The sequence below is a fragment of the Lampetra fluviatilis genome, chromosome 35 (assembly GCF_964198595.1).
Source record: "Lampetra fluviatilis chromosome 35, kcLamFluv1.1, whole genome shotgun sequence".
Taxonomy (NCBI): domain Eukaryota; kingdom Metazoa; phylum Chordata; class Hyperoartia; order Petromyzontiformes; family Petromyzontidae; genus Lampetra; species Lampetra fluviatilis.
The window spans coordinates 232,786-249,372 of NC_136309.1; the positions used below are offsets into that span (position 1 = coordinate 232,786).

A 16,587-nucleotide genomic window follows, 5' to 3' on the forward strand; every position below is an offset into this window, starting at 1 on the left:
GGAGCGGTTCCATCACATTATAAAGATATCCAAGTAGCAAATGAAAACTATAAATGTGTTGGGATATTCAACAGCGCGATGCAGACTTGCCGAGCCGCCCCTTCTGGACATCTGTAACAAAGATCCTCATCGCTCATTGGATTCCTCCATGTCTAAGTAAATACTTTGAAAGCCACTGCCGTTGTAGAAACACGTGCAAACGTTAATAAAGCCAAACGCGTTAAGTTCACGATACACAGTGTGTATGGTGCGCAACGGGTTCAATTTCGCATTGACCCAGCTACCTGTGAGAGTAGCAACATGCACACCTAGAGTACATTCCCCACGGCGAGTGTATCTATCATCCCAGCGTCTCTCGAACTCACCTTGGGCAGCTTTCTCTCTGACAAGGCACGGTGCTTGAAGCCAACCGCGGTGGCAAAGCGACGATCTGCAAGGATGCAATGGGCTTCACGTGGAGTGGCCAGTGGACACTGGGGGGGGGGGGGGCCCAGTGGACACTGGGGGAGGGCCCCAGTGGACACTGGCCGCTTGTGCCCTGAGACCACGAGGAGGCAAAGTCCATCAATCGGCATCCACACCACGAGCCAAACATGACACCCACAACGAGCATGTCAGCATAGCCACTGGCCAGCATGACACGGGTTTCAACACTGCAGCTGTCAGTGCATTGCATGCGTCCTGCTTGCCTCGGCTATTGGTTCAACAATCGCAAGCAGAGACATCCTGCGAATATCTGGAGACTTCGGGTTTTATTAAATCACAAATGGCTCGTGAATGCGGTGAAATGCACGTGCATTGATAATGACCAATGACGACACACAATTACGTAGACCGTGGCTAAGCTCTGTTTTTAAAAATCTTATTTTTTTGTCTGCAATCACTTCCTTTACTGAGTAATGATCTCAAATACCACATTTTGGTGACATGGTGCAGTGCATGGGAAGTGCATTCCTAATAATTGATGAGTATGTGATGTTATATACGTTGTCTGAGCATGATCGACACAAGTCAGAAATACGAACCTGTAGATGCGAGGTTGGGTGGAGAGCGACCAATGGCACGAGTTTGTCTGGCACTGACTGCAGCAAAATGTGCTGCGTGTCGTGTTTAACCTGCAATCTGGAGGGAAGTTAAACCTCCAAGCCCCGCCTGTTTTCCTCTATAAACCCCGCCCCTTACTCATTAGCCCCGCCTCTCATTCACCAGGCCACACCCACTGCCGCTAAGGCCCCGCCCCTACATCTCTAGACCCTACCCCCTCTTCTTCTGTTAAAGCCCCGCCCCTACATCTCTAGACCCTACCCCCTCCTCCTCCTCTTCTTCAGGCTCCGCCTTTTCTGTTTAGGCGCCGCCCACTCACCCTGACACGGTTTGGGCTGGTGTGTGTATTGGTGGTTGTGGGTATTGGTGGTTGTGGGTATTGGTGGTTGTGGGTATTGGTGGTTGTGGGTATTGGTGGTTGTGGGTATTGGTGGTTGTGGGTATTGGTGGTTGTGGGTATTGGTGGTTGTGGGTATTGGTGGTTGTGGGTATTGGTGGTTGTGGGTATTGGTGGTTGTAGGGGTTGGTGGTGTGGGGTGTTGGTGGTGTTGGGTATTGGTGGGGTGGGTATTGGTGGTGTGGGTATTGATGGTGTGAGGTGTTGGTGGTGTGGGTATTGGTGGAGTGGGCTGCCAGGTTAAAATTTGCTTGTTAATGGGAGATCGCAGAGCCGCAACCAAGGGGTCGGCGCGCAAAGTGACTGTGCTCGTGTGAACCCTGTGAAAGCGCATGTTTGAAATGGGCGTAAAGCACAACTAACATCGGAAGGTGGTAGGATGGGAACATCACAGCCAATAATGACAAACTGGTTGAGAACGTCCTTCCAATGATTGCTCAGTTTGTACCCATCTTCACGGTTGAAAATTTGTCTGTCGAAATATATGGATGGCTTCATGAAATAATCTTTGTTGATAGCCAGTGGGTTTGCAAAGCACCTTCGTCTTAGAGAAATCAATTTCGTGTGAGCCCACTGCATTAAAACAATGATCAGCCACGGCCGAGGTATTGGTCCTACCGAGTTTCAGATCTGCCTTATGTTCACGAACACGGTCCGAGACATGTCGCTTAGTTTCCCCAATGTAACTACTGCCGCAGACACAGCTTAGTTTGTAGACGACGGGGTATTGCATGTCAGGGATCACATCCTTCACAGATGGGACCAGATCACGAATTTTATGTACTGTGTTAAATCGAACCTGGATCTTGTGTTTGCTTATGATTTTGGAAACCTTTTTAGTGACCCCTGCTATGTATGGCAAGGTGATGGTTTTGACTGGGTCCTCAAGATGATTGGGTCCTCAGCTTTGAACAAATTCCCGGTGAGCCATGTGGCCACATGGCCGACCAGCTCTGAACAAATTCCTCAACCACATCAATTCCATACACTCAGCCATCAAATTCACCATGGAGGTGGAAAAGGATGGCAACTTACCATTCTTGGATGTTTTAATCGAAAAGAGACCAGATGGCTCAATGGGACACTGTCTGTCTGTATGGCAAGGGTGATGGTTTTGATTGGGTCCTCAGATGGTTCTTTCCCAATGGTTGGGGTGATAGCTCTTTAACATGCAAATTTTCACCTGGCAGCCCTTTTATTGGTGGAAAACCAACCACCGTCGGCTGCTGACATTTGGGCTACGCCCATTTCAAACCCTCATAAACAGTTTGCCTTGGAAGCTAACCCCCCTTTTCCTGAAGACGACCGCTTGTGTTGCGATTGAGACGTCGTAGTTTTTTGTTATATTTTGTTATTTTCTTTCAACCTAGCTACGTGACTTTACCGAAAGACCCAAGAATATTTGTGTACATTTCCGAAAGGTAATCTCTGTCACAAAGCAGACATTTTTAATGACGTATTTTCCGGGTGGCATGAACCACTCTCGAAATTCCATGCAATGAAGACATACCAGTCAGCTGTGCGTCGAATGGGTGTGCTCATCCCCTGCTCGATGTTTCACCTATCACCCCATTTGGTTCATATGACTTGTTCATCGTGAAAGGTGCAGGATGTGATTTATTAGTGCAGCCTTTGTCGGGTGGGATGAGGTCATTGCATGCCCTGTCAGATGACAGTGACGTTCAACTTCTCTGTCCATTGCCATGTTTAAATGTATGATTTTTGGAATGTTGGCACGGACAATAGCTGTACGTATGTTTAACTTCTTTCACACCGCACTTAGCCAAGCGTGCTAATCAGAGGTGTTCAGTGGTCCGCTCATCAGAAAACTAAGTGTAATTCACAAGCGACCCACTTTGGCAAAATGCAAGCTACGATTTACATTTTAATGATACAATGACTGTTACGTGCATCATCTGCGCTAATGTACATTAACATTTGACTGGCAGAAATCCGTGGAACTTCCGCGAGGATTTTATGATGAGCAGAGCGCTATTTATCAGTAAACTGTTATAATTTCACACGCACTCAAAGACCCCCCGTATAGCCTTAACAGACTGTTGGGGAAAGTGCTGTTAGTGAGCAGCACATCTGAAGGCCGGAACGGCACACAAGGGGGTGAGTGGCCAGCACCACGCCTAGCCGCCTTTGTCTCCCCAGTGGCTTTGTTTACACACTGCACCAGGTACGCATTTGAGGCTAAGTCGACTTAGGTCCTCGGGGATAATCGTCAAAACTGTTTATGCACACTCACTTTGACACAAAGATCTCCCATGTAGCCTTAACAGACTGTTGGGGCAAGGGGCCGTCCATACATGACGTCACGCACCTATGGGGGGAGGGGGGTCAGACATTTGTCAGAGTGCAGCGCCACATTAAATACGCACTACAATGACAATAGTTTAAAGTGATTTGAAGCATGTTTTATTTTCAAAATGGAAATATGGTTTGGCGGGGGGGGGGGCAGAGCTTTGTGATATTAGCGAGTAGCACCTAATGAAGGCCGGCACGGCACAGAAGAGGGTGGGTGGCCAGCAGCACGCCTCACCGCCTTTGTCTCCCTAGTGGCGAGGTTTATACACACCAGGTACTTATTTTAGGCTGAGTTGACCTCGGGGAGGCGACCTCGGTTTAGATAATTGTCGCTGGGTTTGGGCGAGGGGGAATCGAACTCGGGTCACCAGGTTAGTAACTGCTACATTACCGCTCCTGACACAGACAAAACAAATAACAGTCGCCATTCGCCACTAAGTGGCGGTGACGTCACCATGGCGCTTGTGCCAGGCTATGTGCACGTTAAGGCCACGTGGAGTGTCGAACGCCCACGGGAAAGACCAAGGTGCCATGGGTCGACTGACTGAATGATGCACCACCTTAGCCACCCGGCGCTCCGCTCATTGTTGTGAGCGTCGCTCCTCTACCCTCGTTGTTGGAGGGCGACTTCCTCCAACTGCCGAGTAGCATCCTTCACGAGCCTCCTCCAGAAGGGCCGACCTTGACGCCGCTGGTACCAGTCATCAGAAAGTCCACTCAGCTCCACATCCTTTGGTACCACATCACTCCATCTCTTCTCTAGCCCGTGCCACGCCCGTTTAGCCCCCTCTATCTGGCCGAACAAAACACTGTTGAGGCATGCGGTGGCTGGGCATGCAGGCTACATGACCCAGCCAACGCAGCCTTGCCTGCCGGAGCTCACCGATGGGACTTTGCCCAGATCTTTCAAGGATTTGTGAGCTCCTCACAAAATTCAGCCTTTTTAAACCCAGGATAGATCGTAGGCAGGCCAGTCTAAATGTTTCTAACCAGCAAATGTTTAATTAGGGGGGTCATGACCGTGGCTGAGAAGACCTGAAACTCCGTGTGAAGCGACAGACCAGGCAGCTTCCACATAGCATTGCGCAGCCAATGAAAATATGCCGCTCAACTGATTCGGAGTGAGGTCTGCCGGTCATGAGTACACTGCCCAGGCATGGGAAACTCGCTCTCCACAACTGCCCCATCACCAACTGAGAGTTGTTGCGGGTGGAGTGTCTGATGGCACAAAATACACAGGCTGGTGGTTTGTTTTGGTGGGGCTGATGTTTAAGCGCACTTCTTCATGGCACGCTACAGGTTCAGCAGCAGCACCTCCAACTCCTCTGAGTGAGCAGCAATCACCAGATCATCGGTATAGATAACGTGGTTGACCAACAGGGAGCCATCCCTTGACCCCACTCAGGCATCGGATCAGCCTCCCATTGTATCTGTATCAGATTTAAATTCCTCCGGTACAGTCATCGAAAGCTTCACGTACGTGGTCGAAATGGATGTTAAATAATGTGGGATCCAGAGGACATCCCTGTCGCACCCCAAGGTGAACAGGCTCAAAATAAAGCCGTCTCTGGTGTGGACCAATCAGTTTCAAAGTCAATTAATATATTATCAGAGCATTTATTTTGTTTGCATGTTCACCACAAGTACTTGTGGTTAATGCAGACAGGATTCATTGAATAAGGATTGTTTGGTGTTTTTTATATTATCTTCGTGTATTATTAAATAAGATAGATAATTGGTTACTGTCGGAATATGCATAATTATATAACATTTTAACTAAAAACATCTATGAGTGCATTTAAAGATAATGTGCAAATATGGGAGGGGCTTCTTTTTTGGGTGGTGTATTCAGGGTTAAATATTACAATGAAGCAGCAACATGGTAAACGAACGAATGAGGACACGTTAAGTTAGTCGTACGCGGTCTTCACTCTGGACTTTAATGCTGGGGAGCATTGTTTATACCGCAACTTAAAACACGAGGAATTCTGTGTATATAAAACACAAATACAGTTATTCTTCCGTCTTGATTTGAAGCTTTCGTGACTGCAGGAATCCATACTATTTGGTTCTTTCGGTAAAGTCACGCAGATAGAAAAATCATAGATCACGACGTTTCGATCGCAACACGACGCAATCATAATCGTCGTGTTGCGATCGAAAGGTCGTGATCTATTATTTTTCTACCTACGTGACTTTACCGAAAGAACCAAAGAGTACAGTTATTCTTCCACGTGGGGCAACATTTTATCAAACCACTCAAAACCTCGTGAAATATTGCGATTACAAGGCATTTAAAAATATCAATCATGTGCTGTAGCAGATGGAAGGTGGATTTTATTCCAGGATGACACACGATGGCATTTCCCCATGGAGGCAGTGTAATCAGGATTCCAACAGCAGTTTCCAGTTATTATGTTGTCTGTTGGGGCCGGGCGGGGGGATAACCTTGACAATCTTGTAGAACGAGTTGGAATGAGCTTCGTTATGTTGAACTTCTTTTGTACCATACGTAGCCAACCGTGGTAATCGGATATGTGATTACGTAATCAAAACTGGCTATTTAAAGAGGAGGAATGAGGAAACCACACAATGTCAATCTTGGCAGCACGCTGGGTGAGCATAGTCTCTCTGTACGACATGTGCCGTCTGTTCAGTGAGCCATGCGGAGCTATCGGCATCCATCGACAGCTGTAACGTGACCTCCTGAAAGACATTGCTCCTGGATACCTGTGTGGAAGTGAGGCCAGTATATCATCATAATCATCACCACCATCACTACCAGTTATATTTGTAGGATGTTTTTATCATGCAGTCACAAAATGTAACATACTGTAGCAGATGCTTAGCTCAGTTGAGAGGCTATCCATTCAAACACTGTGCAATGGTCTGTTTAGTTCATTAACTATTGGAGGTTCATACAATGATAAATATAATCACTCTGGGGATATTGTACGAGACAAGTCTTAAGTGTCTCCCTACTCAACCAACAAAATAGTCGTATTTCATAAAGACCCTCCACGGACATATCCCTGCCTACCTCTCTCCCCTCTCATTTCACTGTATCCTCCTCAAAACATTATACTGCAGCAATTGAGGCACTCTATAGCAACCCTTTGCTCAGTGGAAGATCACTCTTTCTTCCTTGCTGCCCTTGTAGTCTAGAATGCTGTCTTCTCTGCCATCCATGCATAAGTAAAACACAGTAGGGCAGTGCTTATCTTCATTCGTGTCTTAAATAGTGGTGCCTGTCATGGGAATGTGGAATTTCCCACCACTGGCTCAGGGTTGCAATTCAAAATACTCCCAATGGTCATTTGAGCAAAGAGCCACCAAGTTGAATCACAAACCTGGTTGACGAGTTGTACTTACAAGTGTGTTTTTCCACTTCAAGTCAAGTAGCATTGACTCACAAACCACTATCTTCGAACAAATCACTTGAATTTAACAATTTCCCCTGTTTATCTTTGTCAAAGAAGAGTGTCTGATGTAAACCAATTCACACCTTACCTCCTTGAAATTCATCTTTTTAAACATGGATATGCTGACCACATTGTCCATTCCTATTTTGGCTTGGCAGGTTTTTATCCCCAAATTCTGCAAACCTGATATTAAATACAAAATTGACACATTAGAAAAAAAATCTAGAATGAAATTTAAATTAATCTTGGTGTGACACTTTTAAGCAAGAAAACTCATGAAGCTACTTTTAATTAGACGTTATTATTGTTAGGTTTTATGGCGTTCCACATTTTAATTACACATTGTTAGTGATCTTAAAAAGAGTATCAATCACATTGTTCATAAAGCGAAGCTACTAGAAATGTGTGGAAGCACAAAATGCATATAACATATCTATATTCATATATACAATTGGCAACATTTGGTAGCACCTTGTAATTCTGGTTAATAGTCATAGGGTTACATTTAAGCTAATTCTTCCAATGAATTAATGAATCACAATTTTAGACAAAGTTAAAAAAGCAAGCTTTTACATTTACATCACGCGGTTTTCCACTGCTTGCTAAGCCAGCATATAACTACACAAACTTCCTAGGTAATTGTTATGATAAATTTTAATTGCACGTCAAGGATAGGGCAAAGGCTCATTATCAAGGTATTTTATGAGCGGTTGTTAAATGGCATTAAATATTAATGCCTATCTTTGTTTTTTTCTAACTTAATGAGATTCTTGAAATGTAATAGTATAACATTTAATAATCCAATATAATATACTTGCCATATTGCATCATAATAAGTGTTGCCTCCCTTCCCAGGCCTTTTCCTCTGCAAGTTGGCTCTGTAAATCATAGGCAAGCATGGACAGTCAATTAGCATCCACAGATTTCCTCTAAGGGGTAAACTTAGCCCATCATCCCTCTATGGTGGATATATGTTGTGACACTTTGTGGGAAGTCAAGTGGTTTCCCTAGAAACTAGTCTCTGCCACAGGAATGTGGAATTTCCACCATCAATTCAGGATGATATATGGGGCATGATGGCAATAAAAAATAAAAAACGTGGATTTATAAACGAGCTTGGCACTTCATATTAGGCTATGTACTATTCAGACACACCGAGTGTCTTTCTGTTGAAACCAACAAGAGGGTAGTGAAAATATACCTTGGTAGCTCTGAGCCAGTAGTGGCAATTCCACATTCCCATGGAAAGGGCAAGTCTGTCCATGGCATGTCCACTATTGACTTCCCCCCAAAAATAGTACATGTTTTACTGACCTTTGAGAGATTGTAGGATGGATTCCCAACAAATATTTTAACTCACGACCTTCCAATTGTAAGTCTGACCACATTGCCACTTGCTAACATTGATAGAGAGTGATAATTAAACTTGCTTGTGGCCCCTGCTTCACTAACCCATATCGATCAATACATTTAAGTATGGCCAAAAATCCCCCACAATGGGCAAAGTGTGGGGATGGGGTTAATTCAGCAGTGGATTGACAAAGAGCTGTACATTATTATTTACTAACATGTAGGACAGATTTAATCCCTGTAGGTGAGATACAAATGGAAAAATTTCCAAGAAATGATAATTGACAGCATTGAAAGAACATCCACAAACTGGTTCATATCAAAAGCATAATGTGTTGGTTAAACAACCAATGGCAAATGCTTTTGTACATTTATGAAATGCTAAAACTTACTTGCGTGGCATACATGGTGGGTGTGCATTAAGTAAATTGCAAAAACAATCTGGCTTCCAGTGGAATGTTTTTATGTCACGAGTGGTTAAAAGCATTCGCCGAATGTGGCACAGAAATGCACTTAGCATGAAGCATTGCACCGTCTGCCTTCAAGTCAGCCTTGGAAGGCGAGATAACATATTTATTCTCCATTATGCAGCAAGGATTACATAAAAAGTGAATTTAAATCTGGTGCAATGCTTTTTGTGGATTAGGTAGGCATTTTGTGGAAAATAAAACAGGCTGCCTTATAAATTAGATGCAGAACTGTCAGCACTGGATCAGGAGGTCCTGGACCACAGGGTTGGCAGTCAATTCCAGTGCTTTTCAATCCGTGTCTGATTTATGTGGCAGACTGGTGTCAGGCCATTTTTACGGTGACACTGGATATGAAAGTCAAATGACAGTGTCGTGTATCACGTTGAGAGATTTGTAATAGAATGGAAGAAACGCCACTTAATTTAATAATGCATAAAGGGGAGGATTTGTGAGGTTGTCTCTAAAAATGCCTCATAAGCGGATCGCAAAGCATTGCAAGGGGGTTGAGAACTGAGTGACCAGTACACGTCTGTAAAAACTAGGCTTGTGCAGGTCAAAGAATACTGTCCTAAAATTAACATTCAACAGAATTGGACAGGGCTGGACTTGAGCAGCTTCATGAAATGTGTATAACATTAACAAAAGCAGATATGTATGATGTCTGTGTGCCAAACATTTCTCCCATTTGGGTTGAAACCTTATCTTCCTTGTCTGCGTAAAATGTAATGACAAGCTACTGAGACACAGTAACCCTTTTTCATGGAGACCTGGGAAACTGACAGTTAAGCATTGACTGTTAAAATATTATTTATCACTGAACGGGAGAACTTTTACAACTGTAGAGGGAAAATATAACGCAAGATAAAGCAATTAAAAGTTGTTATTGACAAAAGTAACCGTGAGCATAAACGAAATTACAACAAAGGGTCAAATGAGCTCTGGGGTGGCATTCTTCATAAAGTCAAATTTGAGCCTGGGGAGGAAATTCCCCATTCCCATAACAGGGCCAGTATTTATATAGGCTGACCACTGTTGCCTTGCAACAACATGGTTCTCATTTTATCAACCTTCTAGAGATTATGGATGTTGAACTTCATTCGCACCATACGTAGCCAACCATGCTAACTGGAGGTATGGGGGATGGACATCAAATTAAACACGTGATGGGCCGAGTTGACCTAGACCAGGCGCTGAACTTATGATAAATGGCCATGTATCAGCTAAAGACATTTTGGCAAAATGCTGCAAGGGCAGAATTGTTGGCCTGGGATGATCTAGTGTGGGTCCCAGTCGGAGAACACACCGGCAATCATGATCTCTACTTCGGCCAACGAGTGGTCACCGGGGTCGGTCAGGAAGAGGTTAACATCACCGGCCATGCAGGTCTCCTCCGAGCATGGTTCGCGATCCCAAGCCGCCCGCTCCAGTACAATGAACGTGCACTCTGCCAACACAAACACGCCGTCAATTGTAAGGGTCCCTCCGGGAGGGTGGCACACAATGGAATGTGGCAACGGGAGAGAGGAGGGCAGTTTTCAAGGCCGTACCAGGTACCATTTCGAATCTGCGGTTGTTTAATTTTAGGCGTCGGGTCAATAACTCTTTAGAGTGTCCCGAGCCTGCTGGTGAATCGTTGCTTGCAATAAAATAAATAAGTCCTTAACTTCGACCAATAAAACCACAAACTTCTTTAGTTCCTTGCAGAGTTTATTATTTTTTGGCACAATTCTTTTGCTGCCTTGTGGCACAGTTATCTGCTGGCAATGTTACTGAAACTGTTACAATTGCCATCATAAGTACCAGAATATCCCTGGCTCCAATTGACTCCGTGGTGTTTGGTCGTCTTGGCATTATGGACATTATCAAGCAATAGTTCCTTGAGGCTTTAACGAGTTATTGAAGCCCGAGCATTGGTCTTTCTTTCCCAAGTTAAGCACGGCATTGAGCTGGCAATGCATTAGCTTCAGTCTGCAAAGGACCAATTGAAAGACTCACCGAGTCTCAAGAATAATTGTCAGTAGGGTTTCACTTGGCCTCTTTGGCGATTTCCTTGACAGTTTAACACGTAGGCTTCATTGACAGTTGACAGCAGAGGTCTCACTCTGAGTCGAGCGGCATTATCTTTTCATGGGTTGCATAACGCTGTGTGGAAGCTACCTGGTCTGTCGCTCCGCACGAAGCTTCAGGTCTTCTCGGCTACAGCCATTCCCTCCCTTCTCTCCGCTTGCGAAACGGGGACTCCCCCAAATAGAACATCTTCGCCGGTTAGAAACATTTAAGCCGGCCTGCCTACGATCCATCCTGGGTTTAACAAGGCTGGATTGTGTGAGCTCACAAATCCTTGAAAGATCTGGACAAAGACCCATCGGTGAGCTCCTGGGGCAGGCAAGGCTGCGTTGGCTGGGTCATTTAGCCCGCATGCCCAGCCACCGCATGCCGAAACAGCTTTTGTTCGGCCGGATCGAGGGGGCTAAACGGGCATGGCACGGGCTAGAGAAGAGATGAGTCATGTGGTACAGGATGTAGAGCTGAGTGGACTTGGCCGATGACTGGTACCAGCGGTGTCAAGATCGGCCTCTGTGGAGAAGGCTTGTGAAGGACGTTACTGGGCAGTTGGAGGCAGTCGCCCTCCAACAACAACGGAGGGCGGAGGAGCGACGCTCACAACAATGAGCGGAGCGCAAGATGGCGAAAGCACAGCAAGTTGGCACAGTAGGGGGCACAGGTGGTGCATCAGCCAGTCGACCCGTGGCACCTGGGTCTGCCCCGTGACCTCCTGCCAGCGGGCGTTCAACACTTTACGTGGTCTCAACGTGTACATAGCCTGGCACAAGCGTCGTGGTGTTGTCACCGCCACTTAGTGGCGAATGGTGGTTGTTGTTGTTGGTGTGCATGCATGTGTGCGTGTACGGGGGAATGCTACAATTACATGTATAGCAGATGCGAAGAGACGCACGACGACACTACACTTGTATGTCTGAGTTGGGATGTGGTAGTATAGCGGTTAGCACTCTGCCATGAACTTGGCCACCTGAGTTCAATTCCTGCTCACGATCAACACCAGTGATGATTATCTGAACTGTTCTTGGTCGACTCAGCCTCAAATGAGTACCTAGTGTGGTGTGTAAGCATCGCTATTGGGGAGACAAAGCGTCCATAGGTGCTCGCTAAAAGCACTTGACCCAACAAATCTATTAGAGGCGATACGGGTGATCTTTGTCTTTGTGTGTGTGCAGGCATGTGAATGATCTCATGTCCTTGTCCACATGTAAGTGCATATATCAGTGCGTGTGCGTGCAGGTACGTGTGCTCATGTGCGCGCGTGTATGGCTGTGAGTAAATGCGTTCGCACTGTCTGGGTCCTCCCTCCAGCTGCGCTGCATGGCAAACTCCTGCTCCAGGCTCAGCGGCTCCGAGGCGGTGAGTTTCTGTAGCTCAGCGCTCTGCATCCACGTGTGGTAGCTGCACACACACACAGGGCGCACATGTGAACACACAGACACGCTTGCTCCTTTACCCTCCTGTTGTAACAATTCACACTGCACAGCCGATGAGCAAGTACATTATGAAATGTGTTGACACTACAAGTGGAAATTTGATTGCCACCTTTGCTCCACCATAACCCTGATTGACTAACGGTTCCTTCAACGTTTACATATTCAACCAGCATCAGAATAATGATTACGATTGACAAGAGGGCGGCAGATGGCGCAGCGGTTGCACTTGTGTCTCGCAGCAAAAAAGGGCCTGGGTTCGATTCCGGACTTGGGCGCCTTTCTGTGGACTTATGTTTTCTCACTATTCTCCATGGGTTCCCTCCAAGATCCTGCCATAACTTAAAAACACTGCATGGGTCAAATACAACACAATGCTAAAATATGCTAATTGGTATCACAACATAGCAACATTGCCAACGAAAATTTGACAGTCCCCTTCTGAATAAGTCTTGAGACTCGGTGAGGATTTCCTGAGTAAACAAGCATAAGTATTATACCAGGGCAATGGTATTTGCGACGAAAAGTTAAACAACACATGAACAAGGGCACATGTACTAAATTAGGGCAAACACATAGCTATGCATAACGCAATGAATTGAATACGTTTAAATATTGCAAGTTATTTCACTTGATTAATCTGGTATAAAATATACAAGGCTAATAATGCCTTTAATAATATAAAAAGGCAGTTTAGAAAATAAAAGTGATCTGAAAGCTAATGCTAAACTGGAACACAAAGGTGACACAATTACAAACAATGCATTCAAATCAAATGGCGCTATTATGAATAAAAAGCACGACGCAATTCGGGCACAATAGAAAGTGTTCAAACTATCTCACAAACCATAGCTAAAGCTATTACTTAAATTATGGATAATGGCTCAATTAAGCAATCAAGTCAAATCAAGTCTCACACGAGGCCCCATCGCAGCAGCACTCCGGTGTAAAAAAGGGGGCGACATCGCGTCCTGTCAACACGTGCCCCAATGGTCTTTTGATTGATTGCGCCCTCGAAAATTGCCTGTCCGGTACCATCTCGGGTGGGATATGCTAACAAAAATTTTCTTGAAGCATTTCATCTTCAGATTCCAATTATATTATCAATGACACTAAAGACATCGTAGTCGCTTTTTCTATGAGAAAAAATGTTCTAGTAACAGTCAAGGCTGTCGATCGAGGGCATGTGGGGCCCCCCGCCGGCCCCTTCAAACGAAACGGGAAGTATTACATCCGACACCGTGACGTGGAGGCGCGGTGCCCCCCAAAGCGCGGGGCCCGGGGCAGTCGCCCCGATTCGCCGCACCCGAGGGACGGATCTGACCAGTGTTTTGCCGGAGAATATCGTATTGGAAAAACAATCTTGGGAATTAAATAAATAGGATTATATAAATATGATAAAACAGTAAATACTTTCAAGCTCATAGTCGACTGCCCACAAAATACGTCGGTAGGCAGACTGACATTGGTACCATATAAAGATTTCAACAATTGTCGATTTATATGGATGGTTGTGAATTATTTGATAACCCACTCATTTCAGATGGTTACCACAATTCACTGAATCACGTACATTGGAACCGCTAAAGATCTGCTCCCTCAGGTGTTATGGACAAATCAAATGTGGTCTGGGCTCACGAACGAATGGTGGTGGGTGACTATCCATGACGCATAACAGTACAGCCACTCGTGGCATTCACCACCCCGCCGTGTGCTGCCTGCCAACCCCGCTTGACACGCGGGCTCCAGGCCAAGGCAACGGCATCGTACCGCGGGACGTGCTCCCTCTCGTAGGGGACCATCACCACGTGGCGGCCCTCGAGCAGCGTGTTGGCGTTCACTCGCATCTCGTCTCGTCGCCTTCACCCGCCCGAGAAACCCGCCCGGCAAACCCGCCCGCTCCCCGCAGGTCAACCGAGAGCGGCGCGCCACTCAAGGCCGCCTGGGGAGGAGAAGCGCTGCGTGACGCGTTATCCCCCGGACGTGAACATTCGTGGTGCCCGGAACGAAAATCTGACTCCGCGGAACTTAAAATCGCTAAGGCCCATTCACACGATCGTCCCGTCCCACTTGTCTGGGTTTCGCCCCCTTCTGTTTCAACAGACAGCTCCGCCCACCCACATTAGCCCCGCCCATTTAACCATATAGCTCCGCCCACAGCGATTAACCCCGTCCACCCATGTTAGCCCCGCCTACTTAACCATATAGCTCCGCCCACAGCGATTAACCCCGTCCACCCATGTTAGCCCCGCCTACTTAACCATATAGCTCCGCCCACAGCGATTAACCCCGTCCACCCATGGTAGCCCAGCCCAACGGACCCCGCCCCTTCAACATTGGGTTCCGCCCCCAACCGCGTTTAAAGCCCCGCCCCTAAAATAGCGGCTCAGGCTCACGTGACTGACTGCGCGGACTCGTCCGCCCGGCAGCCCGGTCACGTGATGAAGTCGTCGCCCCCACCCCACGTTGTAAGTCACGTGACCGCCGGAGCACCCGCCACGTGACAATACCGGGAAGCGGGGCGGTGTTCAAAGCGGGAGGCTGCGTGAGGGTTACCCGGTTACCTCGGGCAGCGGGTTACCAGGGCAACCGGTTACCGGGGCGACTAGTTACCAGGGCAACCGGCTACCGTGGCGACGCGTTCCCACGGCGACCAGCCAGCGTGATATTCGGTGAGGAGTGTGCGTGTGGTACACACCGTGCACTGGTTTACATGCATTGTGAACCAGTGGTGGACATTCCACGTTCCTGTGTACGAGCCAGATTGTCGAACGACCACTGCTGACCTTCCACAAGTTGTACTGTGTTTTATCGGCCACCTAGGCGTGAGGGATGATGGGTTTGGTTTACTAACCGTTAATGAAGACGTCGGGTACATATTGATACTGGTGGATCTCACCCCTGCCATGGGAATGTGGAATTACCACTGCTGGCTCGCGGCCGCCGAGAGAGATGAGCGCTTCGGGTGGCAGTTTCGTGGCCCATGAAGAAAGGTGGAGATCCAACACGTGTCGTGACCCATCTCAGAGTTTGGTTAAACTAAACTCGGAGATGTTTCACGGTGCCCCCCACACAATTAAAACGGTAATTTATTAACATTTGTGGTGCGGGTAACGGCCTCCCGTGGCTCGGCATGTGTCACGTGAACCTATTCCATGCAACACTCAATTCCATGCATGTTATTATAACTTCATAATCGTTAACCGATTAAATACAACGAATTAATTGTACAGTCAAGTATTGTGGTTGCGCACCTCTGTTGAAATGTATCTCATTACAAGAGGAGCATCGATAAAGCTCCAGGATTCTGCTAATACAACACAACATGCCAATGGGATGTGTTTTTTTAAATACAGGTACCACGCACGGTCCTTTGTGAGTCCACTGCAGGATTGAGGGTCGCCATGCCATGGCTGTCAATGAGGGTTATTGACCCACGCTTGTCCCCGTGTAGGTTGGTGAAAGAGGGGAGCATAGGAGTAGGAGCATCGATGCTGGGGAAGGACAACCAACTGGACTGATTTTTTGCGCTTAGTTTGGTGTCCTTCCCCGCACCTCCGATTAGCATGGTTGGGTGCAAAATAAGTTAAACATGCATACATACATGTGTACTACACATGTATAACAATATATTTTGTATATGCTGGATACATTTGTTCATTTGCCCTGGTTGGCAACAAAAAACATAACTCATGAATACGTAGTCTTCATACAAGGCTGATGATACAAGGAAATTCACCTCGTCATCAGGAGAGCGTTTACTCTGCTGAGTTGAAGCTCTTGCCATTAAGGGCCTGATTTTTTTTTTGTGTATGTCAATGCATCTATGTACTGTACTATGTGTGATCCTCAGATGGGATGGATGGTTCCCACTGATGTGTCTCCTTACGGCACCGAGGAATACAATATGAGAATGTGAGAAACAATAAGGCATGAGGTTTGAAGACCTGAGAAAGGTTTGCAGGTGAAGGTGGTTGAGGGCTGGGTCATGTAGCCCGCATGCCCAAGCAGCTTCTGTTTGTCCGCATAGAGGGGGCTAAACGGGCACGACATGGGCTGGAGAAGAGATGGACTGATGCGGTACGGGAGGATGTAGA

General features: G+C 46.6%; 3 protein-coding genes across 5 annotated transcripts in view; 1 reads left to right on the plus strand and 2 right to left on the minus strand.

The window, feature by feature from the left end:
* LOC144944643 (putative flavin-containing monoamine oxidase A) overlaps nt 1–447 on the minus strand; it is a 40,712-nt gene extending 40,265 nt beyond the window's left edge. Inside the window, exon 1 of the mRNA XM_078872996.1 lies at nt 366–447. The gene's annotated coding sequence lies outside the window, so the exon portion shown is untranslated. The remainder of the gene's footprint in view (nt 1–365) is intronic.
* A 5,155-nt stretch (nt 448–5,602) lies between these two features.
* Nucleotides 5,603–14,569, minus strand: NAT9 (N-acetyltransferase 9). Of its 2 annotated transcripts, none has more exons than XM_078872609.1 (6): nt 14,261–14,569; nt 12,349–12,458; nt 10,369–10,440; nt 7,995–8,054; nt 7,265–7,359; nt 5,603–6,484 (listed from the first exon to the last, which is right to left on the minus strand). In XM_078872609.1, the coding sequence occupies exons 1-6, from the start codon at nt 14,335–14,337 to the stop codon at nt 6,350–6,352; spliced, it is 549 nt and encodes a 182-aa protein (XP_078728735.1). In that variant the 5' UTR covers nt 14,338–14,569; the 3' UTR covers nt 5,603–6,349. The 2 variants fall into 2 exon arrangements, with proteins under 2 accessions (XP_078728735.1, XP_078728734.1); XM_078872608.1 differs by having other exon boundaries at nt 5,611–6,484; nt 10,300–10,440.
* Nucleotides 14,570–14,934: 365 nt separating this feature from the next.
* The window catches only part of SLC38A12 (solute carrier family 38 member 12), a 248,052-nt gene continuing 246,399 nt past the window's right edge, over nt 14,935–16,587 (plus strand). For both annotated transcript variants that reach the window (XM_078872611.1, XM_078872610.1), the window contains exon 1: nt 14,935–15,162. The gene's annotated coding sequence lies outside the window, so the exon portion shown is untranslated. The remainder of the gene's footprint in view (nt 15,163–16,587) is intronic.